The following is a 25,779-nucleotide window of genomic DNA, read 5'->3' as shown; positions in this document are numbered from 1 at the left end:
GAACCTGACCGTAGTCTGTATAGAAAAATATTAACCTTTCGAGGAAGAAAAGTATACCAAGTAGTGGTAACCGTTGATGAAGGAAGCAGAGCCTGGTCCAAATGAACACGAACAATCTTGATCGAAAACACGCCATCAGAAGCTAAAGTAAACTCCCAACGATCTTCATTATCATTCATAACAACAGAGTCAATCATAGATAAAAGATCCCTGAACAACAACTCATTTCGGCCACCAACAGGATCCCTAGACCAAGACCACTGCCAGAAACCATTTCACCTTTTATCAGCAATAACACTCTCTTTATGAATCTCTAAATGAAACAGACGATTAAATCTAACAGAAAGAGGCGTATCACCGCACCAAGTGTCTAGCCAAAAACGAATATTGGAACCTGACCCTACTTTCATGCGAAAACAATCAGTAGGAATTAGACCCTTATCTGCCGAAGTATTACAAGTTTGGACGATAGAATTCCAAACCGAAGCAGTCGAAACAGATGAGCTAAAAAAACAAGGGCCATGAATTGATTTTATAACATTAACCCATAAATCATTCGGTTTAGTATGGTACCTCCAACGCCACTTGAGAAGTAAAGCAGCGTTAAAAGCCTTAAGACTCCCAACATTTAAACCCCCACGATCAAAAGGAGCTAAAATGCGGTCCCATTTAATCCAAGCCATCTTTTTAACCAAAACGTTACCACCCCAAAAAAATCTAGCACGAATTGCTTCTAGCGTTTTCAAAACTTTTTCGGGACATTTGAAAAACGATAAAAAATAAATCCCAAGACTCCCCATAACAGATTTGATCAACGTCAATCTCCCACCAGACGAAATTAAACTCGCCTTCCAAGTAGAAAGTTTAACACGAAACTTATCAATTAACGAATCCCAGTTTCTAATCAATTTCATATTAGCTCCAATAAGAATACCAAGATAATCAGTCGGGAAAGTACCAACTCTAGCACCCGAGGTCGTGGCAAAAGCATTAAGATCATTACTCTCCACGCCAATACCGAAGATGAGAGATTTAGAAACATTAATTCGTAACCCTGAAACCAAATAGAAAATCTCAAGAATCTCAAGAATTCTATTAAACTCCCGAAAATTCCAATCCGAAAAGATAATAACATCATCCGCATAAATAAAGTGAGAAAGACGAATACTATCCAACCCAACTTTAATGCCACGAATAAGATTACACTCCATAGCCCGCTTGAATGCTAAATGAAGACCTTCCATAACAATTATGAACAAAAACGGACTTAAAGGGTCACCTTGACGCAACCCCCTTTTGATATCAAACTCTCGGGTGGGACTTCCATTAACAAGGACGGACGTTTTAGAAGACTTGAGGCACCCCAACACCCAGCTGCACCATTTTTCGCCAAATCCTAAAGAGGATAACATAAACATAAGATAGTCCCAATTGACCGAGTCATATGCCTTTTCAAAATCCACCTTGAATAATAACATCTTTTTATTCACTTTCTTATACCACGCTATGATCTCAGACAACATCATCGGACCGTCAAGAATCTGACGACCAGCAATAAAAGCCGATTGGACCGGGCTAATAAGTTTATCAATAACAGATAACAGCCGATTCGTCATGATTTTCGTAACAATTTTATAAAAGAAACCCACCAACGAAATAGGACGAAAATCAGTAATAAGAACCGGATTCTGCACCTTTGGAATTAAAGAGAAAAACGCTGATTTCGCACCCTGAGGCATATACATCTTCGAGAAAAACAACCGAATATCCCTGCAAATATCCAAATGAAAAATATCCCAAAATTGTTTAATGAAACGAAAAGTAATACCGTCAGGACCTGGCGCTTTCGAACTACCACAATCCCAAACAGCTCGCTTAATTTCCGTATCATCAATATCAGCCTCCAACAAATTGGCCTCGTCAACAGTAAGTTTATAATTAGGAACAGTGGACCCAAAAGTAGCACCTGAATTATGAACATCAAACTTTCTTCTATAGAATTCGAAAAACTTATTTTTGATAGTGCAAGGATCGACTTCCCAAACTCCATCAACCATCAGACCTTGAATCTGTTGAACACTACGTTTATGTTTTAAACTACAATGAAAAAACTTAGAGTTTTCATCCCCCTCAACGTCCCATCTGACTCTAGATTTTTGTAACAAATCACAATACTCGAATTTGGACAACTCTTCATTTTCATTGAATAATTTGTTTCTCAAGTCAATCTGCTCCGAATTAGCTGACCCCGCATCAATGAGAACATCGATGTCGTTTATTTGTTGAGAATTCTGTTTCAATCGGCACGCCTCTACTGATCTGGACGAATGGATCCAACCCTTTAAATGTGATTTCAAAAGTCTAAATTTAGCAATAATATCCAAATTCTGATTCGATTTAACCGTGTCCCAAGCATTCCTGACCGTAGTATCGAAATCATCTCTAGCGAACCAAGAATCAAATATTTTAAAATAAGTTGGCCCGAAATCAACCTTGTCTTGAAATAAAAATATTGGAGCATGATCTGAGTATCCTCGAGCTAGCACAGTACCCTTGAAATCATCAACAACGTTTAGTAAATTAGGAGAAATAAAAAATCTATCCAACTTACTCATTTTATTGCTAACTTTATTTCGATACGTAAAACGAACACCACCGAGGGGAATCTCATATAACACATTACTCTCGATAAAATTATTAAAAGCATGAGTATCACGAGAACAAAATTCCGAACCACAACGATCTTGTCTATATCTCACAGAATTCCAGTCACCCAAGAAAATATAATGACCCGTATGAGAAGAAATAAAAAAAGAAAGTTTATCCCATAACACAACTTTATCCGGAAGAGATTGAGGAGCATAAACATTCACCATGAACACCTCGATGTTTTCACGAATCCAAACACCTTTCACAATCACATAATTATCATCACACCAAATCTGAGTTTTCGAGAATGAATTTGGATCCCATATCGAGACAATACCACCCGAGAAACCACGAGATAAACATAACGCATAATCAAAATTAGCATTACCCCATAAAGATCTCAACCGAAACATATGAAGCCTTGACATTTTCGACTCCTGAATTCCCAAAAACTGAACTTTCATCGATACACATAACTCCTTAATCCATTTACGTTTGACAAACACTTCAGAACCGCAACTATTAAGGGAAATAATCTTCATTTAAAACTATTTAACTCATTAATGCGATTCTTTAAATCATTACACCCATCAATGTTGTACCCAAGAAGTTTACCTATTCCAAATAAGTCTTCACTACAACAAAAAGAACTCTGGTGTGCATCAACTAACGAGTCTTGATTAAATAACATAAAAGGAGTAGTACACGTTACCGAATGTCCAGACAACTGATTCCCCGGACGGTCATTATGTTCCTGTGTGTAACCAGGAGGATAAGATAGGCTATTTGACCCTTCACTCATATTTTGCTGATCCAATTTCTCATCAACATATTTGGATGTCAATTTATCATTGACATTGCCGCAAACCGAACCATCCACTTGGGACTGTTTCTTGCTCGTATCTGAATGAAAGCCTAAATCAACTCCCATGAATTCTTTTAAATAATCGTCACTTTCTTTTGATCCAGCAATAGATGAAGATGCTGAAGAACCACTTTGAACCTCTTCCTCATCCTCATCATTATTATCACTATTATTGAACTCAGTCGTAGTGTCAATATCAAACACCCATGATGCCACTTCATGACCGTACACAACAACATCCTTACCATCAATTTCAACCAAACGCGACATAGATATAGGCCTCTTATCATACGTAGCAATGCACACACGCCCCAATGATAAAGGGACTTTATTATTAGCTTCGAAGAACAAAAACCGACCAAAAGAAGACGCAACTTTCTTGAACGCCTTGGTACTCCATGCCTTCGTAGGTAACCCAGATAATTCAATCCAAACAATTCTTTCATCGACTATGAAATCGTCAGAAGCATCCTTAACACAAGCAAACATTGACATGACATTTGTATTGTTTTTGAAAGCCGTAACAGCTGCCTCACTTTCAAACTTCAACCAAATCCAATAACCACCCACATACTGGATCTTAAACTCACTAAAACCTTCAGCTAAACAAAGGGGATAAACCGAATAAAGTGCGCTAAAATCTTTTACCTTAGCCATTATCACGTAATCGTCTTGCTTCACAGCTATCAAAACGGCATCATCAAGAACTATCTTCTTGACCGAACCTTTCTGAGCAGATCCAGAAAGTACTGCAGCATAAGATCCGTCCTGTGGTTGTTCAGCATTTACCTCATCAACTACTGGAGGGCTGTTAGACTCGGAACCAGAAGGATTCGGCTCGCTCACAAGTTTGGGCACATACACTTTCTTAGTCGTGACAATAGGCTTAACAGCATCGACTTTTGATGCTTCCACATACAAATGGAACTTACCAATCCAAACATCTGCCATCCTATTCTCCATAGCAAGCGAATTTTTAACACCCATGAATCTAACAAAAGCAAATCTCTTACCCGATTTCGCCCTTTTCTTAGCTATGTACACATTTGAGAGGAAACCATACCCATAGAATACCTTCCTCAGATCAACATAGGTAACATATTCAGGAAAATTCGTAACGTAGAAGGATTGCAAATCATTACCTGAACGAATTTTAGGGTTTATGCCGACGTCGATCTTACGATACACTGTTTTTTTGTTTCTCCGTTCCTTAGAAGACCACCCGTTTTGTAACGGAATGGTTCGAGTGTTACCTACCATGGTGAGGTGGCGTTTGATCCCGCCGAAGATCACCGGAAAAAGTGAAAAGAACGCCGCCGCCAATAATTGGAGATCGCCCGATAAAAGTAAGAGAGATGGCTGGAATTGGAACCAATTTTATTCCTAAAATTTTGTCTCTATAGAGTTTTGATTTTATGTTTTATAGTTCACACTGTGTGGTTGACCATTGACCGCATGTATATTGTACTCCGTATTATTTGTCTCTCAAATATATCAAAAACTAAAATTGCAAGACTTGAATATATTTGAAATTAGGGACATGTAACTTTACAAAGTTGTAGACGTAGTATTGATCACTTCCTTCGTAATCATCAAATAATTTTAAGATGCATGTAAATATGTAACCTCATTGAATTGAATTTATGTACTAAAATTTGTATGAGTTATGATGTAAATGGTCAAGACAAAATTCAAATCATCTAGCAAACCATAACACTCGAAAAACACTTCACTCGGGTTTAAATCTCTCTGAGTTTAGTTTGTATCTTCTTGTTGCTTAAGTTTTTTCTTTTTGAAAGTGCATTAATTTCTATACGAGTATTCTTTTTCTTAGAAAAAAAAATAGCAAACCATGGAAAATTAATTAGACACTCGGACGACCTCGTTTCTCAACAAATTTTTTCATCGTAAAATTTTGATAAATCACTTTATTTTTATGAACGTTAATATATTAGAAATAACTAGTCAAATCATCCGAATGCGTTCGTGAAGAGTGGTATTTGGTGTCATGAAAATGTAATTATTGTTAAAGGCACGTGGATCTGGGAAAACTTGGAAGTGTATATGGTTAACGTTTATGCTCCGCAACCTTTGGCGAAGAAGATTGTTTTATGGGAAAATATTACGGCATACATGACCGCTCACCCGGGAGAATACATTCTCATGGGGGATTGGAACTCAGTTAGAAACATAGACGAAAGGTGTGGTTCCGATTTTTGTAGTCATGATGCTAGTGTTTTTAATGATTTCATTGATGTTAATGATCTTTTTGAAGTCCCGCTTGGCGGCCTTCAATTCACATGGCGTAATAAAGCAGGTAGCAAATTTAGTAAAATCGATAGATTTTTTGTTACTAACAATGTGTTCAACGCTTTGGATGATTTAAAAGGTCTAGTTTTGCCCAGAGGTCATTCGAATCATTCTCCTATTCTTTTATTTCAAGATAAAGTGGACTACGGTCCAACTTATTTTAAGATATTCAAATCGTGGTTTGATCGGACAAATTTCGAATCGTCGGTTAAAAGTGCATGGGATGGTATTAACAGTGTTGACTCCACAATGAACATTGTTTATAAATTAAAATTATTGAAAGGCCATTTAAAGACATGGATAAAATCTGCAAGGTCTTCTAAAGCTTCTCGATTGGTTGAGCTTACGAATAAAATTAACGATCTAGATATACGAATTGATGCAGGTGATGCTGATGTTAACGAGGTTAATTTACGCAATAATCTTTCTGTAACACCGGCCATTTTTTTTATAACACAGCGGAAGTCTTATTTAATAAAATCACAACCTAATTACATTAGTACAAAATCACTTAATTAAGTTTACTTTATCAAACGGTGTTACGTTATTACAGACACGGTTACAAAAGTCCACATCAGAGTTGCAAGTCAAACATGTCTTCTACATCAATGCACGACCCCATCAGCAGTAGCTAAACATACAGGGGAGGAATGTGGAGGATTAGCTCACCGCTAAGTGAATGGAATCTATCTATAGATTAAGCTTAAGCAATCCATCATACAACAGTCAACTAACATGCTTACAACCATCAAGCATGCAAACAACGACAATATGAGGATCGACGGATTGTACGGGCACATGACGTAGCTGATCGGACTAGGATCTACCGATAGTCCTTCCTACCAGCCTCTGCATAACTATCCAAACGCAACACATGCATTCTTCTATGCTATACTAACAGACAGTAGGACTTGGACTCAACCTTCCTTGGAATGGTTGACCTCACATGGACTGCAACCTCCCTGGGAACAGTTGCAAATCCCCAACCTCCCTAGGAACAGCTGGTGTCAAACATAGTGCACATACACAACATATTAATCACATAGCATGCAACTATCCAACTAGCATGGCAATCACTACGCTACACAGGGTAATTAGAGTAATCCTCAGTAGCATGATTTGCTACTTAAACTCTATCCAAAGATAGACCCACTCACCAATTACCAGCAACTGAAGATTCTCAGAGGTCTAATCTTTCTGAGTCTTCTCTTTCTCTTTTCCACCTGAGAATAGGCATAACCAAGTCAGTAATCATGTCTTGATATCATCCCAACAACAAGACGATAGCATCAATAAACAAGCACTTGAACACTTAACCAATCTGACCTGTCAACCGTACGAGTGACACTCATCCGCACGTCTGAGAAACCTCAACCGTGCGGTTGACACCTCACTCGTACGTTTGGTCCTTGGCCAAATATCTAATTAGACAACAGTAGATCCGTACGGTTGACCACACGAATGACATATGACTCTTACGAGTCACATCTCAACCGTATGCTCCAACTAGCAAATATAACAGTTCAAGTAACCACTCACTCGTGCGGTTCACCATGCAGTTGACCGCCTCAACCGTACGTGTGAAGGTTCACTCATGCGGGTGGAGAAGAACAGCAACAGCAGCTGTTATGATGGGTTTTTAACCCACATAATATCAAGTTCTAAACCACATCATACCATCATGTTATCATTAATTGATAAGTCTATATCAAGAATTCAACCCATAATAACATATTAACGCATGCACACTAGACACACACGCTAATACCTCTATTTCTGACCTAAATATATTTTGATATAGCTTCTAAAAAGTTTACCATTGGAAAGGATTTTTCATTACGATTATAACAATACTTGATTCATCAAAAATGGAGTTACGGTGTGAAAGTTATGACCAAAACAAGTTTCCACAAAGCCGACCGGTGCTCACACGCGTGGCTGAGATCTCACTCGTGTGAGTGAATCCTCACTCGTGTGGTTGACCCTCAAACGTGTGGTCACTCGTACGAGTGACCTGTCACTCGTGTGGGAGCTGAAGAACAGCTCCAGCGCGCTGATTTTTGCCATTTTTGTAGTGACCCGTCCTAATCCACCTGGACGAAGTCTTCAACAGCTGGTCCCATTGCGACTCTATATGCCATGAATGACTCCATGTAATATCTTTAAAATGAGCAAATGTACAGCGAAAGATTTCTTTCAGACCTGAGAATAAACATGTTTTAAAAGTGTCAACCAAAAGGTTGGTGAGTTCATAGGTTTATCATAAACAATAAAATTCATAATTTTGATAGACCACAAAATTTAAATGATGCATGGTACAAATGGGCCCGAATCCTATACCCACATGTAATGTACATGCAATATCTTTTAAATACAGTACACCTTTCTCGTGTACGAAATCATTTTTCATAAATCTTAGTAACCGTACACATACCTCGTGTACAAAATATAATACACATAACATGTGTATAAAATCATTCTCTCGATACATAACATTCACATCAATTAGTGGCAATTATCATGTCCACATAATTCATTGGTGGCAATTATCATGTCCACATAATTCAAAGGTGGCAATTATCCACATAATTCAATAATAATCCGCAGAGCTTCTGTCTGCATAATAATTTATTCGAGGAATGTTTTGCTTGTGTCTATCTCATCAAACATTTATAAAAGCATTTCATGTATTCGCAGTTCAAAATATATTTCAAAAGCATTTAATAAAGCAGTTGTAAAAAACAGCGCATGTATTCTCAGTCCCAAAAATGTATAGAGTAAAAGGGAATCAAATGAACTCACCATACACTATTTTGTAGTAAAAATACATATGATGACATTGAACAAGTGTAGGGTTGGCCTCAGATTCACGAACCTATATCAGTTATATATATATATTAACACGTATAATTGTATTCGAACAAATTTACATATTATTAGTGATATAATTGTTATTTTAATTATGTGTTTCATTAATAATCTAATTAATTACATTTATTAATATTTATTATAAAAGTATAGTTATGTTATATGTAGTAACTATGATTTTATATAACTAGTAGTTATTTGATAAAATAATATTGCTAATAATAATAATAAAAAGTTGTTTTATTTTACAATAATAATAATAATAATAATAATAATAATAATAATAGTTATTATGATAGTAATATTGATACTAGTATTAATAACAAAAATAATAATAATATAGAAATAATAATATTAATGTCAAAATAATAATAATGATAATAATAAAAATAATTTTGATAAAAATGATAATTTTTCTAATAATGATAATAATAATAAAAATGATACTTTTAATAAACATGATAGTTTTTATTAAAGATGATACTAATAATAATAATAATAATAATAATAATAATAATAATAATAATAATAATAATAATAATAATAATAATAAATAATAATAATAATAATAATAATAATAATTATAATAATAATAATAATAATAATAATAATAATAATAAAACTACCTCACAAGAAATAGTCCTTAAAAATAACAAGAATGCCCAAGTCCGAGTTTGAACCCATGACGTCCCGCTAACCCGATAACATCCCTAACCATTCCACCCCTTTCTATTTTTCGGTTTCTAATTTACGGACCAAAGTATATATCATATATATCTGGCTGTTTCTTCTGATTCTTCTTCTAAAAAAAAATATATGCCCCAGCCAGGGATTGAACCTGCGACCTCTTGTTAAACCAACTCACACCCAAACCATTACGCTGCTTCTAATTTTCTGTTTTGATTCTCATACTAATTTTATTTAACTCCTTTTTCCGTTTCATTTTTTTCTTAATAACCCGTTACCATCACCTTTGTAACATCATCATCAAATCATTTTTATAAATTCGTCAATCACCATAATCATCATCTATTGCTATCATTATCGAATATCATCACTTAGTTCTATATATATATCATCCCCATGATTATATGCTTTACGAAAAAAAAAATATAACAAGTGCCACTTTACGTGCCCCCTTTGGTCGGCAATTAATCAAATCGTTCCACTGATTGTTCGACCGAAGTCTGTACAGCAGCCTAACACAATTATTTTTGGTGGCCACCTTCTTGTTCATGTCACCCTTATTTGTGTAAAATAATCAAGTGAGTTAATGGATTAAAAGGGTGTCGGCCATGAATGCAAAATAGCACTCCTTTTTACTACCACTATGGCACTATCTAATTTCATCATCAACTTATCAACCCACTAATTACCACCTACTTGGATATTATCCCAACTTTAACTTAAATCACCATCATCATTCATTATTTCTAATATTCTTTTGACCCCATATCATGATCATCAATAACTTGCATTAACTATTACTATTGTATCGAACAAGGATGTATATAATTGGCTCGTACAGCAGCAGCTATATGACTGTTTACAAGAATTGGTGTACTAATACAACAAAGGTTACGGCCCAATGTAGGAGATTTAACTTAGTGGACCAACATTTATAAGATCATCGGCCCACTAAAAGTATATAATCCCTCGACAAAAAAAATTGAAAGAGTAAATGTACATTTAGCTGTACGCTTTGATTCCCTTATGTTTTATTATTGCAACAACAACAACTAGTGGGTAAACATTAACAAGTGGCAGGGTTATCATGTAGAACAAAAGGTGTAGTATGCGAATGAAATGAAAACAAGTGGGTTACCTTTTGTTGGCCATAATTAAAAAGTATACCACACCAATACAACTTTGATCTGCATATATTAATATCTAGTAGTTGTGTGTGTTAGAGTTTCAACCAAAAGGAAACAAAAGAAGAAAAAGAAAAATATATGGGAACAGAAGGTGATGAGTAGCAAAGAAGAAAAAAAAAATGTTCAAAGATTTGTTGTTGGTGTGGCTGTTTAAACAAAAACAGATGCAGCAGAAATCGTGTAGTGTTAAATGGGTTTTGAGTTGTGGTTCAAACAAGATGCAAGAGACTTGTATCCATGGTTTGTTGATGATGATCGAAGATGGTTTCAAGGTGGATGTTGATTAGCAAGAGGAGAAGAGACACAATTGATGGTTGTGAACAGAAAAGCAATCACAGCCATGAATTTGTTTGAGGTAATGGGTTGTAGTGGTGGTGGTTTAAGGGTTTTGTGGTAATGGCTACTCGTTGGAACAGAAACAAAGAAACAGATAGAGAAGGTGATATGGTGGTTATTCGGCCAGTAACATAAGGTGGTGGAGAAATTGAAGGAATTTTTATTCGCATCATAGAAGGATCGTGTATTATATAATGCTAGTGTTATCGACATGAAGAATCAAGCCCAAGAAGAAACAAACAAAAATATATAAAGCAGAAAGTGAAGTGTAACAGATTCATACGATTATTTGATATTTATTTCTGACAGATTTTGTTGTATAGTTTGGAAGCAATCGACCAGAAGAATCACTCAAGAAGAAAAATAGAAAGTAGAAAGTGATGGCTAACAGATTCGTACTACATTTGATATCAATATCCTACAATTTTTGTTTCTAACTCTTGTTATCTTATGAAATGGTATCAATTTGCAGATATGAAAAGATTTTTTTTAATAAAGGTTGATCGTGATCTGAAACAGAATCTAATTTCTTTATCTGATTAATATCTGGCAAATTTTGTTTCTGTCTGAATTATCTTATATGTTTTTGATTCTAACAGATTATACATATTTTCATATATTATATATATAAGATTAATAATTACTATAAAATCAAACGAATCATTGAAGCAGTGTATTGGCTTGCAATTTAGTGAAGGTGATAGACAAGAGATTTGTTTGCAGAAGAAAAAAGAAATAAAGTAGATATTGAAGTGTAACGGAATTTGTTAGCTGTCTGTACGATTTACATTGTGTCACTAATTCATGATTACATTAATAATTATAATCATATTAATTAAGTTGGCAATAATAATAATAGAATTAATAATAATAATATATCAAAATAATTCTAAGAATAATAAGAGTAATAAAAATAATGATAATAATAATATTATTAAAGATAATTATAATAATAATTTGTATTATTGTCTATTAATAATAATAATACTAAATATGATAATCATATTAATAATATTGATGTTAACAATAATAATGAAAGTAATAAGTATAACATTTATATTTTTATTATAATTAAATTTATTATATTAATATTACATATTATTAATTATGTAATATCTGATACTTATATAATAACTTATATTGAATATTAAATATTTACATATAATATATATATATATATATATATATATATATATATATATATATATATATATATATATATATATATATATATATATATATATAATATTAACTATATATAGAATTCGTATACATGTATATATATATATATATATATATATATATATATATATATATATATATATATATATATATATATATATATATATATATATATATATATATATATAGATTCATTTTTATTCAAATGATTAAATTGTGTTTTTATTATTTCACATCATTATATTTAGTTATATTTTATTTATACATATATATCTATATTTATTTATTTACAAACAATTGTTCGTGAATCGTCGGGAACAGTTGAAGGTCAATTGAACATATGAAACAGTTTCAAAGTTTTTGAGACTTAACCTAACAGACTTAGCTTATCATGTCAAAAATATTAAATCGTATCGAGAGTTTGGTTTAAAATTAGTCGAAAATTACCGGGTCATTACAGTACCTACCCGTTAAAGAAATTTCATCCCGAAATTTGAGTGGTGATAGTTGGAATTGAAATCGAGAATGTTTTAATACCAGATTTGAACTCAGATTCTTAATGGGAAAGACTTTAATCGTCTAAGAATGTTTCATCGAAGAAGAAAATGATAAGTTTAGAGATTTCTTCGAGATTGATACGCAGATAAATTTATGAATGCCCTTCCCGGGTCGAGTTTGGTTTCATGATGACTTTGAATCAAGTAACATAGTTCATGGTGAATACAAGTCAAGTAACACGGTTCGTGGTGATGGTAATGTTGATCAAGTATTACCATTATCACGTTTCATTAGAACTTTCGCATGACTTACTGTAATATAATTACGTTGATCAAGTGTCATTATATTACATTAACTCATGCTTTCATTCCAATATTACTCAAGAATATCCACAAATTTAAACTTCAGTGTTTCACTGAAATCTAAAAGTCAAAACAGTTTTCGATATGATGTACTAAGGATAGAATGACAGCGAAGATAATTACGAACAAAAACGATATAAGGATACCTTCAGAAATATTGAGGATATTTACAACTAAGGAAGATATAACGATATCATAGAAATATTGAAGATATTATAATGTAGAAAGCAGATTTTGATGTTTTTCCGAGCTTTTTCCACGGACCATTCTTTTATTATCAAACTTTTGACTGTTACAGTCATCCATAGTTTTTGCTGCTTTATCAGTTCTTTTAATACTTCGAGAATTGATTTCGTAAATTGGGGTGCTTATTCAGAATTTCAGAATGGAAGATCATAATTCTAAAAGATACATGTTATATGTATACATATAACTGTTGATGTAGAAACGCTGCGAGATTTAAAATAATGATTGAAACTTTTTGGTATGACAACTATCATCACAAGACGCAGATTGACACAGCATGGGGTTTCGACAAATATAATGATTTTTCGAAAAGTCAAAGATCAATGAAGTTGCCGGTAAGTTTACTGCTAATGTGATGAGATATAAAGGGTTCTCCGGTAACAATGACGAAAGACAAACTTATATATCAAAGTTATAATAAGGCTAATCCGAATGAAAGTCGAAGTTGATTTACTGGAGCTGTGACAAAATTGGCTAATTTTGGAAAGGTATTGTAAAGTTATTTTCGGTAATAACACGCCAATGGATCTGGCACAGTTTTGAATTCAAAGTATGGCCTTGAAAGATGTAGGAATCTAAAAGTGATGTCTTTTATTAAATCTTGACTTGGATTTTGATCGGTCAAAATCCGAATATGAAATTAAATTTGAATGAAAATAGTTGTTCTTTGGTGAACGGATACGTATATGTATGGTTGTATGTAGGATAGTAAATGACCGTTGAATCAGATTCGAAGAATGTACTGTGTAACTTATTAATGTGAAATCTAAATATTCCTCGGGTATTACCTACCCATTAAAATGTTTTCACCATTAACAGTTTGTACAAAAGAATTTTTAAATTACAATCTTTATGAAAATATACATACATATATATTTTCTTCAGATGTAATCATGGATTTAATGAGTCAATATAATATTAAACTCATTTGATTTACGGTTAGAACTAGAGTACATAATCTCTAAAACATTAAAGATTACATAATCGTCATGTAGAACGAAAATAAATGACGTAGAACGATAGGTAGAACGATGATTAAGTGCGAGGTATGGATTGTGATGTTTGAGAGGTGTGATGTTGAACCGTGGGTTGTTGGTGGTACTGGTATTGATGTTGGTGGTACTGTTGGTGCTGGTGATGTTGCTGAAGCTGGTACGTTTTGCAACATATTTTCCAAGGCTATAACTCGGGCGCGAAGCTCGTTGATTTATTCCATTACTCCAGGTTGATTGGCGGTTTGAACAAGGAAATGAATAAGGTTTAGAATTTTAGATAGCACATATTCGTGATGAGTTATCCTGGAAATGAGGCTAAAAATGGTGTTTCAGATAGGTTCGCTGGTAAGTGCTTCAGGTTCTTCGTCAATAGGGCAATATGTTGGGTGGAAAGGATCTCCTTCTTCGCAATTTCATTGATTAATTCGACTACGAACCCATCCCCAATTCATCCAGAATTGATGATGGATGATTTGTTGATCCATTCTGGTTACACTGCTTTCGGAGTTCGAGTAGAAATCCATATCGGAATAGCTATCGAATTCGAGGAACTTGAACTGGTTGCATAATTCATCTTGCACGGTTAGATAAAGGATTTTTGATATGAAATGATTTTCGAATATCGGATGATATTCTAATTACATAGAATACCTAATACCTATATATAGTACAGAGTATCCCATAGATTACCGAGGGAATTAAGGAAACGTGTCAGACAAGGTCTAATGTGATGGAATATGAATTTGTCTGTACACCATCTATGCAATAATTGCAATAAGTCGTGTCGAGACTGAAATTGATAAGTAGATATTTTTCAACAAGGAATGATATGCAAAACTTTTGACATGCAGACCAGGTTCAAGTCCAGACTTATTAATGAATCCTAACAACTACTAGGTCGAAGTCCAGACTCATTAATGCATCCTAACAACTATATGTTAGACACACTAATGCAAGACCTGGTTCGCTAAGACCACTGCTCTGATACCACCTGTAGTGACCCGTCCTAATCCACCTGGACGAAGTCTTCAACAGCTGGTCCCATTGCGAGGTTCCGACCACTATATGCCATGAATGACTCCATGTAATCTATTTAAAATGAGCAAATGCATAGCGAAAGATTTCTTTCAGACCTGAGAATAAACATGTTTTAAAAGTTTCAACCAAAAGGTTGGTGAGTTCATAGGGTTATCATAAACAATAAAATTCATAATTTTGATAGACCACAAGATTTAAATGATGCATGGTACAAATGGGCCCGAATCCTATACCCACCTATAATGTACATGCGATATCTTTTAAATACAGTACAACTTTCTCGTGTACGAAACCATTTTTCATAAATCTTAGTAACCGTACACATACCTCGTGTACAAAATATAATACACATAACCTGTGTATAAAATCATTCTCTCGATACATAACATTCACATCAATTGGTGGCAATTATCATGTCCACATAATTTAATGGTGGCAATTATCATGTCCACATAATTCAATGGTGGCAATTATCATGTCCACATAATTCAATGGTGGCAATTATCATGTCCACATAATTCAATGGTGGCAATTATCATGTCCACATAATTCAATAATAATCCGCAGAACTTCTGTCTGCATAATAATTCATTCGAGGAATGTTTTGCTTGTGCCTATCTCGTCAAACATTTATAAAAGCATTTCATGTATTCGCAGTTCAAAATATATTTCAAAATTATTTAATAAAGCAGTTGTAAAAAACAGCGCATGTATTCTCAGTCCCAAAAATGTAAAGAGTAAAAGGGAATAAAATGAACTCACCATACTGTATTTTGTAGTAAAAATACATATGACGACATTGAACAAGTGTAGGGTTGGCATCGGATTCACGAACCTATATCAGTTATATATATATTAACACGTATAATTGTATTCGAACAAATTTACATATTATTAGTGATATAATTGTTATTTAAATTATGTGTTTCATTAATAATCTAATTAATTACATTTATTAATATTTATTATAAAAGTATAGTTATGTTATATGTAGTAAATATGATTTTATATAACTAGTAGTTATTTGATAAAATAATATTGCTAATAATAATAATAATAAAAGTTGTTTTATTTTACAATAATAATAATAATGATAGTTATTATGATAGTAATATTGATACTAGTATTAATAATAAAAATAATAATAATATAGAAATAATAATATTAATGTCAAAATAATAATAATGATAATAATAATAATAATTTTGATAAAAATGATAATTTTTCTAATAATGATAATAATAATAAAAATGATACTTTTAATAAACATGATAGTTTTTATTAAAGATGATACTAATAATAATAATAATGATAATAATAATAATAATAATAATAATAATAATAATAATAATAATAATAATAATAATAATAATAATAATAATAATAATAATAATAATAATAATAATAATAATAATAAAACTACCTCACAAGAAATAGTCCTTAAAAATAACAAGAATGCCCAAGTCCGGGTTTGAACCCATGACGTCCCGCTAACCCGATAACATCCCTAACCAATCCACCCCTTTCTATTTTTCTGTTTCTAATTTACGGACCAAAATATATATCATATAAATCTGGCTGTTTCTTCTGATTCTTCTTCTAAAAAAAAAATATATGCCCCAGCCAGGGATTGAACCTGCAACCTCTTGTTAAACCAACTCACACCCAAACCATTACGCTGCTTCTAATTTTCTGTTTTGATTCTCATACTAATTTTATTTAACTCCTTATTCCGTTTCATTTTTTTCTTAATAACCCGTTACCATCACCTTTCTAACATCATCATCAAATCATTTTTATAAATTTTTCAATCACCATAATCATCATCTATTGCTATCATTATCGAATATCATCACTTAGTTCTATATATATATCATCCCCATTATTATAGTCTTTACGAAAAAAAAATAATATAACAAGTGCCACTTTACGTGCCCCCTTTGGTTGCCAATTAATCAAATCGTTCCACTGATTGTTCGACCGAAGATTGTACAGCAGCCTAACACAATTATTTTTGGTGGCCACCTTCTTGTTCATGTCACCCTTATTTGTGTAAAATAATCAAGTGAGTTAATGGATTAAAAGAGTGTCGGCCATGAATACAAAATAGCACTCCTTTTTACTACCACTATGGCACTATCTAATTTCATCATCAACTTATCAACCCACTAATTACCACCTACTTGGATATTATCCCAACTTTAACTTAAATCACCATCATCATTCGTTATTGCTAATATCCTTTTGACCCCATATCATGATCAACAATAACTTGCATTAACTATCACTTTTGTATCGAACAAGGATGTATATAATTGGCTCGTACAGCAGCAGCTATATGACTGTTTACAAGAATTGGCGTACTAATACAACAAAGGTTACGACCCAATGTAGGAGATTTAACTTAGTGGCCCAACATTTATAAGATCATCGGCCCACTAAAAGTATATAATCCCTCGGCAAAAAAATTGAAACATGAAATGTACATTTAGCTGTACGCTTTGATTCCCTTATGTTTTATTATTGCAACAACAACAACTAGTGGGTAAACATTAACAAGTGGTAGGGTTATCATGTAGAACAAAAGGTGTAGTATGCGAATGAAATGAAAAAAAGTGGGTTACCTTTTGTTGGCCATAATTAAAAAGTATACCACACCAATACAACTTTGATCTGCATATATTAATATCTAGTGGTTGTGTGTGTTAGAGTTTCAACCAAAAGGAAACAAAAGAAGAAAAAGAAAAATATATGGGAACAGAAGGTGACGAGTAGCAAAGAAGAAGAAAAAAATGTTCAAAGATTTGTTGTTGGTGTGGCTGTTTAAACGAAAATAGATGCAGCAGAAATCGTGTAGTATTAAATGGGTTTTGAGTTGTGGTTCAAACAAGATGCAAGAGACTTGTATCCATGGTTTGGTGATGATGATCGAAGATGGTTTCAAGGTGGATGTTGATTAGCAAGAGGAGAAGAGACACAATTGATGGTTGTGAACAGAAAAGCAATCACAGCCGTGAATTTGTTTGAAGGTAATGGGTTGTAGTGGTGGTGGTTCAAGGGTTTTGTGGTAATGGCTACTCGTTGGAACAGAAACAAAGAAACAGATAGAGAAGGTGATATGGTGGTTATTCGGCCAGTAACATAAGGTGGTAGAGAAATTGAAGGAATTTTTATCCGCATCATAGAAGGATTGTGTATTATATAATGCTAGTGTTATCGACATAAAGAATCAAGCCCAAGAAGAAACAAACAAAAATATATAAAGCAGAAAGTGAAGTGTAACAGATTCATACGATTATTTGATATTTATTTCTGACAGATTTTATTGTATAGTTTGGATGCAATCGACCAGAAGAATCACTTAAGAAGAAAAATAGAAAGTAGAAAGTGATGGCTAACAGATTCGTACTACATTTGATATCAATATCCTACAATTTTTGTTTCTGACTCTTGTTATCTTCTGAAATGGTATCAGTTTGCAGATATGAAAAGATTTTTTTTAATAAAGGTTGATCGTGATCTGAAACATAATCTAATTTCTTTATCTGATTAATATCTGGTAAATTTTGTTTCTGTCTGAATTATCTTATCTGTTTTTGATTCTAATAGATTATACATATTTTCATATATTATATATATATAAGATTAATAATTACTATAAAATCAAACGAATCATTGAAGCAGTATATTGGCTTGCAATTTAGTGAAGGTGGTAGACAAGAGATTTTTTTGCAGAAGAAAAAAAAATAAAGTAGATATTGAAGTGTAACGGAATTTGTTAGCTGTCTGTACGATTTACACTGTGTCACTAATTCATGATTACATTAATAATTATAATCATATTAATTAAATTGGTAATAATAATAATAGAATTAATAATAATAATATATCAAAATAATTCTAAGAATAATAAGAGTAATAAAAATAATGATAATAATAATATTATTAAAGATAATAATAATAATTTGTATTATTGTCTATTAATAATAATAATACTAAATATGATAATCATATTAATAATATTGATGTTAATAATAATAATGAAAGTAATAAGTATAACATTTATATTTTTATTATAATTAAATTTATTATATTAATATTACATATTATTAATTATGTAATATCTGATACTTATATAATAACATATATTGAATATTGAATATTTACATATAATATATATATATATATATATATATATATATATATATATATATATATATATATATATATATATATATATATATATATATATATATATATATATATATATATATATATAAGACATTATATATATAATATTAAGTATATATAGAATTCATATACATGTATATATATATATATATATATATATAGATTCATTTTAATTCAAATGATTAAATTGTGTTTTTATTATTTCACATCATTATATTTAGTTATATTTTATTTATACATATATATCTATATTTATTTATTTTACAAACAATTGTTCGTGAATCGTCGGGAACAGTTGAAGGTCAATTGAACATATGAAACAGTTTCAAAGTTTTTGAGACTTAACCTAATAGACTTAGCTTATCATGTCAAAACTATTAAATCGTATTGAAAGTTTGGTTTAAAATTAGTCGAAAATTTCGGGGTCCTTACAATTTTGACCCAAAAACTCGATTTTTGCAAGTTCTAACATCAAAACCACTTCAAAAATATCATATAAACTATATAGAAACTATTTCTAATATCAATTAAGCATAACAAACACATAATCATCAAGATTCAAGTTCATATTCATCAAAAACCCATTTTACACCCCAAACCCAATTTCTATGAATTAAACCACGAATTCAAGCACACAAACCTGGATAATTGCTTACAAAGATGATATAATTCAGTTCCTATAGCTTCACAAATCAATTTCAAGCTTGGATTAGATTAGGGTTTTGAGATGGTGTAAGTTTAGGTACGTTCTTGATTGAGACATATCTAGAAAATGGGTGAAAGAAGCTGATATCTACACTCTTATGTGTTAAAATATAATACCCCATTATATACGGGCATTTACCAGTTATCTAATATCTTTCGTACTTAATTTGGCAACCCTAACGGAGTCCAAATTCAACAAACGAACCATTTCTGTGACCCTTGTCACAAACTGGTCTTAACCACATATTCAACTAATAATAAACATAATATTAAAATAAAAGCATATTTTAAACACAAATATAAACCTAAGGGTAATTTAGTAATCTTACTTCTAACCCCGGTTTCAGTCCGTTACACTTTCATCCAAAAAGACGATTTGGCTAAGCTTATTGAACTCGACTATATTCAGAAATCGAGTATTAAATGGGATGTTGAGGGAGATGAAAATTCCAAGTTTTTTCATTGTTCGTTAAAACATAAACGTCGGGTTCAGCAAATTCAGGGATCAATTGTTGACGGTGTATGGCTTGACGACCCGAGTATTGTTAAAGATAAGTTCTTTGATTTTTTCAAGAACAAATTTGAAAAGGTCGATTCTGGAGCAGCTTTCGTCCATTTTAATCCACAAGTTATACTTTCTAATGAAGATGCAAGTTTTATTGAGAGGGACATTGATGATACAGAGATTAAGAACGCTGTTTGGGAGTGCGGTAGTTCTAAGGCTCCGAGCCCGGACGGTATTTCTTTTTGTTTCATTAAACATTTTTGGGACTTTTTTCAACATGATTTTTACAGAGATGTTAAAGGTTTCTTTGCCTCTTGTAATATGCCTCATGGTGCTAACTCGGCTTTTTTCTCGCTTATTCCAAAAGTACAGAATCCGGTTCTGATAACGGATTTCAAACCTATTTAGTTAGCAGGGTGTTTTTACAAAATCATTACTAAAATCTTGACTAACCGATTAGCTTATGTTATTGATAAGATTATTAGTCCGGTTCAATCGGCGTTTATTTCAGGACGTCAGATTTTAGATGGCCTGTTAATGCTAAGTGAGATTATATCTTGGTATAAAAATAAGAACAAAAGAATGCTTCTTTTCAAGGTCGATTTCGAGAAAGCGTACGATTTCTTGAATTGGGAGTATCTTTTTTTTTTTGCTCTCCTCATTAGGGTTTGGTCAGAAATGGTGTTCTTGGATTAAAGGATGTTTAATCTCAGCCAGAACGTCTGTCTTAGTTAACGGATGTTCGACACGTGAATTTCCGATTAAAAGGGTTTAAGACAGGGTGATCCGCTTAGTCCTTTTCTTTTTATAATTGTTATGGAAGGGTTACATCTTGCTTTTCTTCATGCCATGCAGTTGAAATTAATTCGGGGTATAAAAGTTGGGAAGGACAACATACACCTTTCACATTTTTTTATGCAGACGATGTTATCATTTTCTCAGATTGGTGTTTGTCGAAATTGAATCGTATTTTACTTATTCTGAAGATTTTCTTTTGGTATCCGGCTTAAGAATTAATGTTTCAAAATCCCACTTATTCGGTACCGGAGTGGCTGATTATGAAATTATGGCTTTTGCTAATGCCGCAGGGACACAAGTTGGTTCATTTCCTACCACTTATCTTGGTATTCCCATAGAGTCCAGTATGAAAACTATTTCGAATTGGGATTTTTTGGTCGACAAATTCCGTTCTAAGTTATCTTCGTGGAAGGCCAGTTTACTATCTTCGGGAGGCAGATTAACGCTTATTAAATCGGTATTGGGAAGCCTTGGGATATATTGTATGTCGTTGTTTAAGTGTCCCGAAACCGTCCTAAAACGTATTGAGTCTTTAAGGGCAAGGTTTTATTGGGGTGGTAATGACGAGGTTAAAAAAATGTCATGGGTAAAATGGGACAGATTATTAGCTTCTTTCGACCGCGGTGGCCTCAACGTTGGAAGTCTCAAAGCTTTCAATATGGCGTTAATAGTGAAGTGGAAATGGAGGTATTTGTTAAATCCGAATGACTTGTGGGTCTTGCTAATAAAGTCCATTCATGGCAGTATATTCGATAATACGTTTTTGGTTTGTTCTAGCATGTGGTCCAACATTGTTTCTCTATGTTCTAAGGTTACATCTGATGGTTTGCTGCCGGTTGACACTTTTCGCATGGTAGTTGGGAATGGTAGGAAGATTCGTTTTTGGTATGATGTTAGGTGTGATGAATCTTCGCTACATTCCAGGTATAACCGGTTGTTTCATTTGGACAAGAACAAGAACGGTATGATAGCGGCTAAATGGGTCAACAATGCGTAGCATTGGGACTGGTCTCGGGTGAACCTAGGGATTCGTAACGCACAACTAGTAAACTCTCTTCTCGAAGATATTGGTTCCTACAGCTTTTCTGATCGGGATGATATTTGGTCTTGCAAATTGCGCACAGATGGTTTATTCACGGTTAAAGCGTCTCGGGATTTTATTGATCGAAAGATACTTCCTTCGTCGAATATGGAGACTGTATGGTATAAATTTATCCCGTGAAAAGTTAATATTTTCTTATGGCGATTAAGGTTAAATGCTCTTCCCGTACGTTGGAATATTGTCGAGAAGGGTATTGAGATTGACTCCGTTGTTTGCCCGGTATGTTCTAACGGACTTGAGTCTCAAGATCATATTTTTTCAATTGTTCGGTGGCTACAGACATATGGAATAAGGTTCGTATATGGTTGGATTGCTCCCTTCCTCTTTTTACTAATTGGGATTCGTTTATTTCGTGGATCGAAGGCGTTAGTTTACGAGCTGCTTCCAAGAGTCGGGTTTTTGCGATTGTGATCACGACTTTATGGGCCATTTGGCGGTTTCGAAACGGGATCGTTTTTAATTCCTCTTTTTGTAACATTAGTAGTATTTTTGATGTTATTAGATTAATTTGTTTTCGTTGGATTAAACATAGAGGCCATTTAGTTTCAAATTTGGAACTCATGGCTATCTATGCCGTTGTAATTTTCCCTTAGCGACTTGTTAGGGAATGTTTTTTAATAAAAGATTCTTTGGCGGTTAAAAAAAAACTAGTCAACAACTAGTAAAGAATTACATAGAATGATTAAGCCATAAACTAAAATTAGAATCTTACTTCCTCTTACTTTTAACCAAAAGAACTAACTAAGCTCAATGCTATCAAACAAATAACACTTCGATATAGAGAAAGCAAAAAGAACGTCCCTTCGATATATCTAAAGTCACCGAAGAGTAGACGCATAAATCGATAGAAGTGAAACCTTTATATCGTTTTAATGATATACAATCACTACAGGAAAGATGACTTTTCGGGACGACATTTTTTGTCCTTTCCAGAAGACATGTCGTCCCACCTTTTCGAATGACACGTCGTCCCAAATATGTCGCCCGTAATAACTTGTTCCATAGAGTTTTTCTGGACTAAAAGTTGTTCTTTTCCAGATGAACGTGGCCCCCACTTTGACTTTTGTTCAACAATACCTGATGAATTTTCGTGACGACATATAAGGACGGCATTTCATCCGAAAAGAAAATAAATAAAATTTAAATATGCATTTTTTCAACCGTAAAAACGACACGTTTCAAAACACAAAACTTGTTTTACGGTTACGATATATTTTACAAAACCCACAATAACATTAAATTAAAGTTCAAACTAATACCAAAATGTTCAAATAAGCATTACATCAAACCATGATCTCCAAATCAATGTTTTAACATCTAACATTAAACATAAACAAACTAGCCTATCAAACAACCACAACAAACTACTTACGCTCCTTCTCCATCTTCGTTGTCACCTTCCTCATCTTGGTTTAAATCAGGAGTCGGGAGAAATTTTGCAAATGGGGCGGGATAACCATAAGATTCGCGACAAAAACTTCAGCTATTGCGGTATCTTGGTTTGGTTGTTCCGAAAAGTTTTGTGGTTTTTTACTTCGACTTGTTGATGATGAAGATGCGGAATTAGTAACCGATATTGGTAACTTTCTTCCCAATCAGATTGTGCCCACATCGTTTTTCCAAACTTCCAACATTATCTCTTGCTCACTTCTTTCAAGCTCTTTATTTTTCTTATCCGTCATTTCTTTTTACATCGTTAAAAAATATTAATATTAGTATCATATAACCCCATATTAACCCACATTTACCCAATTGGCTCCATTTGATGACATTTAACCCCAAGACTCAATTTGACCCCATATGAACCCAATTGACTACATTTGACCCTATTTGAACCCAATTGACCCTATTTGACCCAAATTTGCCTATTTATACCCATTGACTACATTTGACCTCATATGACCCATTTGACAACAATTGACCCATTTGAACCCAATTAACTCAATTTAACCCTATTTAATCCGAATTTTTTATATTTGAACACAATTAACCCCATTTGAACCCATTTGACCTCATTTGAACTCAATTTACCCTATTTGACCCACTTGAACCCATATAGATCACTATTCACACATTTGACCCTAACTGATCAATTTTAACCCATAATGACCCAAGTTGACCCATTTTAGCCAAGTTGACCCTATTTACCCCGTTTGATTAAATGACCCATTACATACGTAGTTTAGTCGTGGAATATTCCCACTCCAGACGCCAAATTTCCTGTTAGTGTGCATACTCTTGTAATTCTCAATAGGACTCAGAGAATTATCTTCACACTTCAAACACACATTAGAATATATTGAATCTATTAATTTAAATCAAATCTATATAAAAATTAATCAATTATATACAATAATAAAAATACAAAATAACAGGAGGATTTAAGTAATTTACCAGATTGCTAGCGATTGACCTGCTACCATGAAAATTGTGGTATTCTACTTTTTCCTTATTTGTGCATTCTTGGCAGAACACTCATCGTATTTATCCGAAAGCATTAAGTCCATCATTTTAGAAGTCGAATATTTGGATGGATACGCCCTTTTGTGAGAATGTGCGATTTGAATTTATACGAGCTCTTGAACCTTCACTCCCGCGTGAATTCTATTCCAACTTTGAAATCACAAAGATTGAAGTTTCGAATGTTTGAAACGCCATACTCGTATAGTCTAAAAGAATTCGGTTACATGTTGGGCGTACCATTTGGTGATACTTATTTCTATCCCGGTAAAGATTTTGAAGCTCTTCCACTGGATAGTCCACGACATCAAATGACTCTACTTCTATTTTGTACTTGTAATCCATACAAGACCGTAGAACGTACGAGCATTCTTGACGCATATCCCCGTACTGAAATTGCTATAAGAACTGAAAGTATTGGAAGTAACATGTATTACCGTGAATTAACTGTCACTCATTTGTTGGTCACTGAAGCTTGTGTTCACTGGTGTCTAACTCACAATATTGAAGTAAATATTACTCATTGGTCGCTTCCCGAATGCACCGACTTCATTATACAGAAACCAGACCTCTTCCTTACAGAGCGTTTCTGAATTGTCTATTTGCTAAGACTGGTCTGCTTGAAGGTCGACGACATCTGATAACTATATTTTACCTATCAACCTGGATTTCGTTGCTGAAACTTCAGCAGCATCGAGCTCAGATACAAAAACTTCGTCCACTAGTTTGGATGCTCGTAGTCATGCTTGTCGCTAGTAGTGTTCTATTACACTAGTTCGGATGTTTGTTTTATTA

General features: G+C 33.2%; 1 protein-coding gene across 1 annotated transcript; it reads left to right on the top strand.

Annotated features, from left to right (window-relative positions):
• The first annotated feature begins 4,772 nt into the window (after positions 1-4,772).
• LOC139864504 (uncharacterized) lies at positions 4,773-25,074 on the top strand. The gene is made up of 12 exons (XM_071853087.1): positions 4,773-4,860; positions 5,547-6,253; positions 10,731-10,838; positions 10,936-11,028; positions 20,529-20,856; positions 21,290-21,344; positions 21,567-22,109; positions 22,200-22,346; positions 22,503-22,625; positions 22,674-22,817; positions 23,946-24,103; positions 24,995-25,074. Exons 1-12 carry the CDS (start codon positions 4,773-4,775, stop codon positions 25,072-25,074), a joined length of 2,574 nt encoding a protein of 857 aa, XP_071709188.1.
• The last annotated feature ends 705 nt before the right edge of the window (positions 25,075-25,779 follow it).

This window comes from Rutidosis leptorrhynchoides, chromosome 8 (genome assembly GCF_046630445.1).
Source record: "Rutidosis leptorrhynchoides isolate AG116_Rl617_1_P2 chromosome 8, CSIRO_AGI_Rlap_v1, whole genome shotgun sequence".
Taxonomy (NCBI): domain Eukaryota; kingdom Viridiplantae; phylum Streptophyta; class Magnoliopsida; order Asterales; family Asteraceae; genus Rutidosis; species Rutidosis leptorrhynchoides.
The sequence above is the reverse complement of the archived record's forward strand: the minus strand, read 5'-3'. Positions and strand labels throughout refer to the sequence as shown.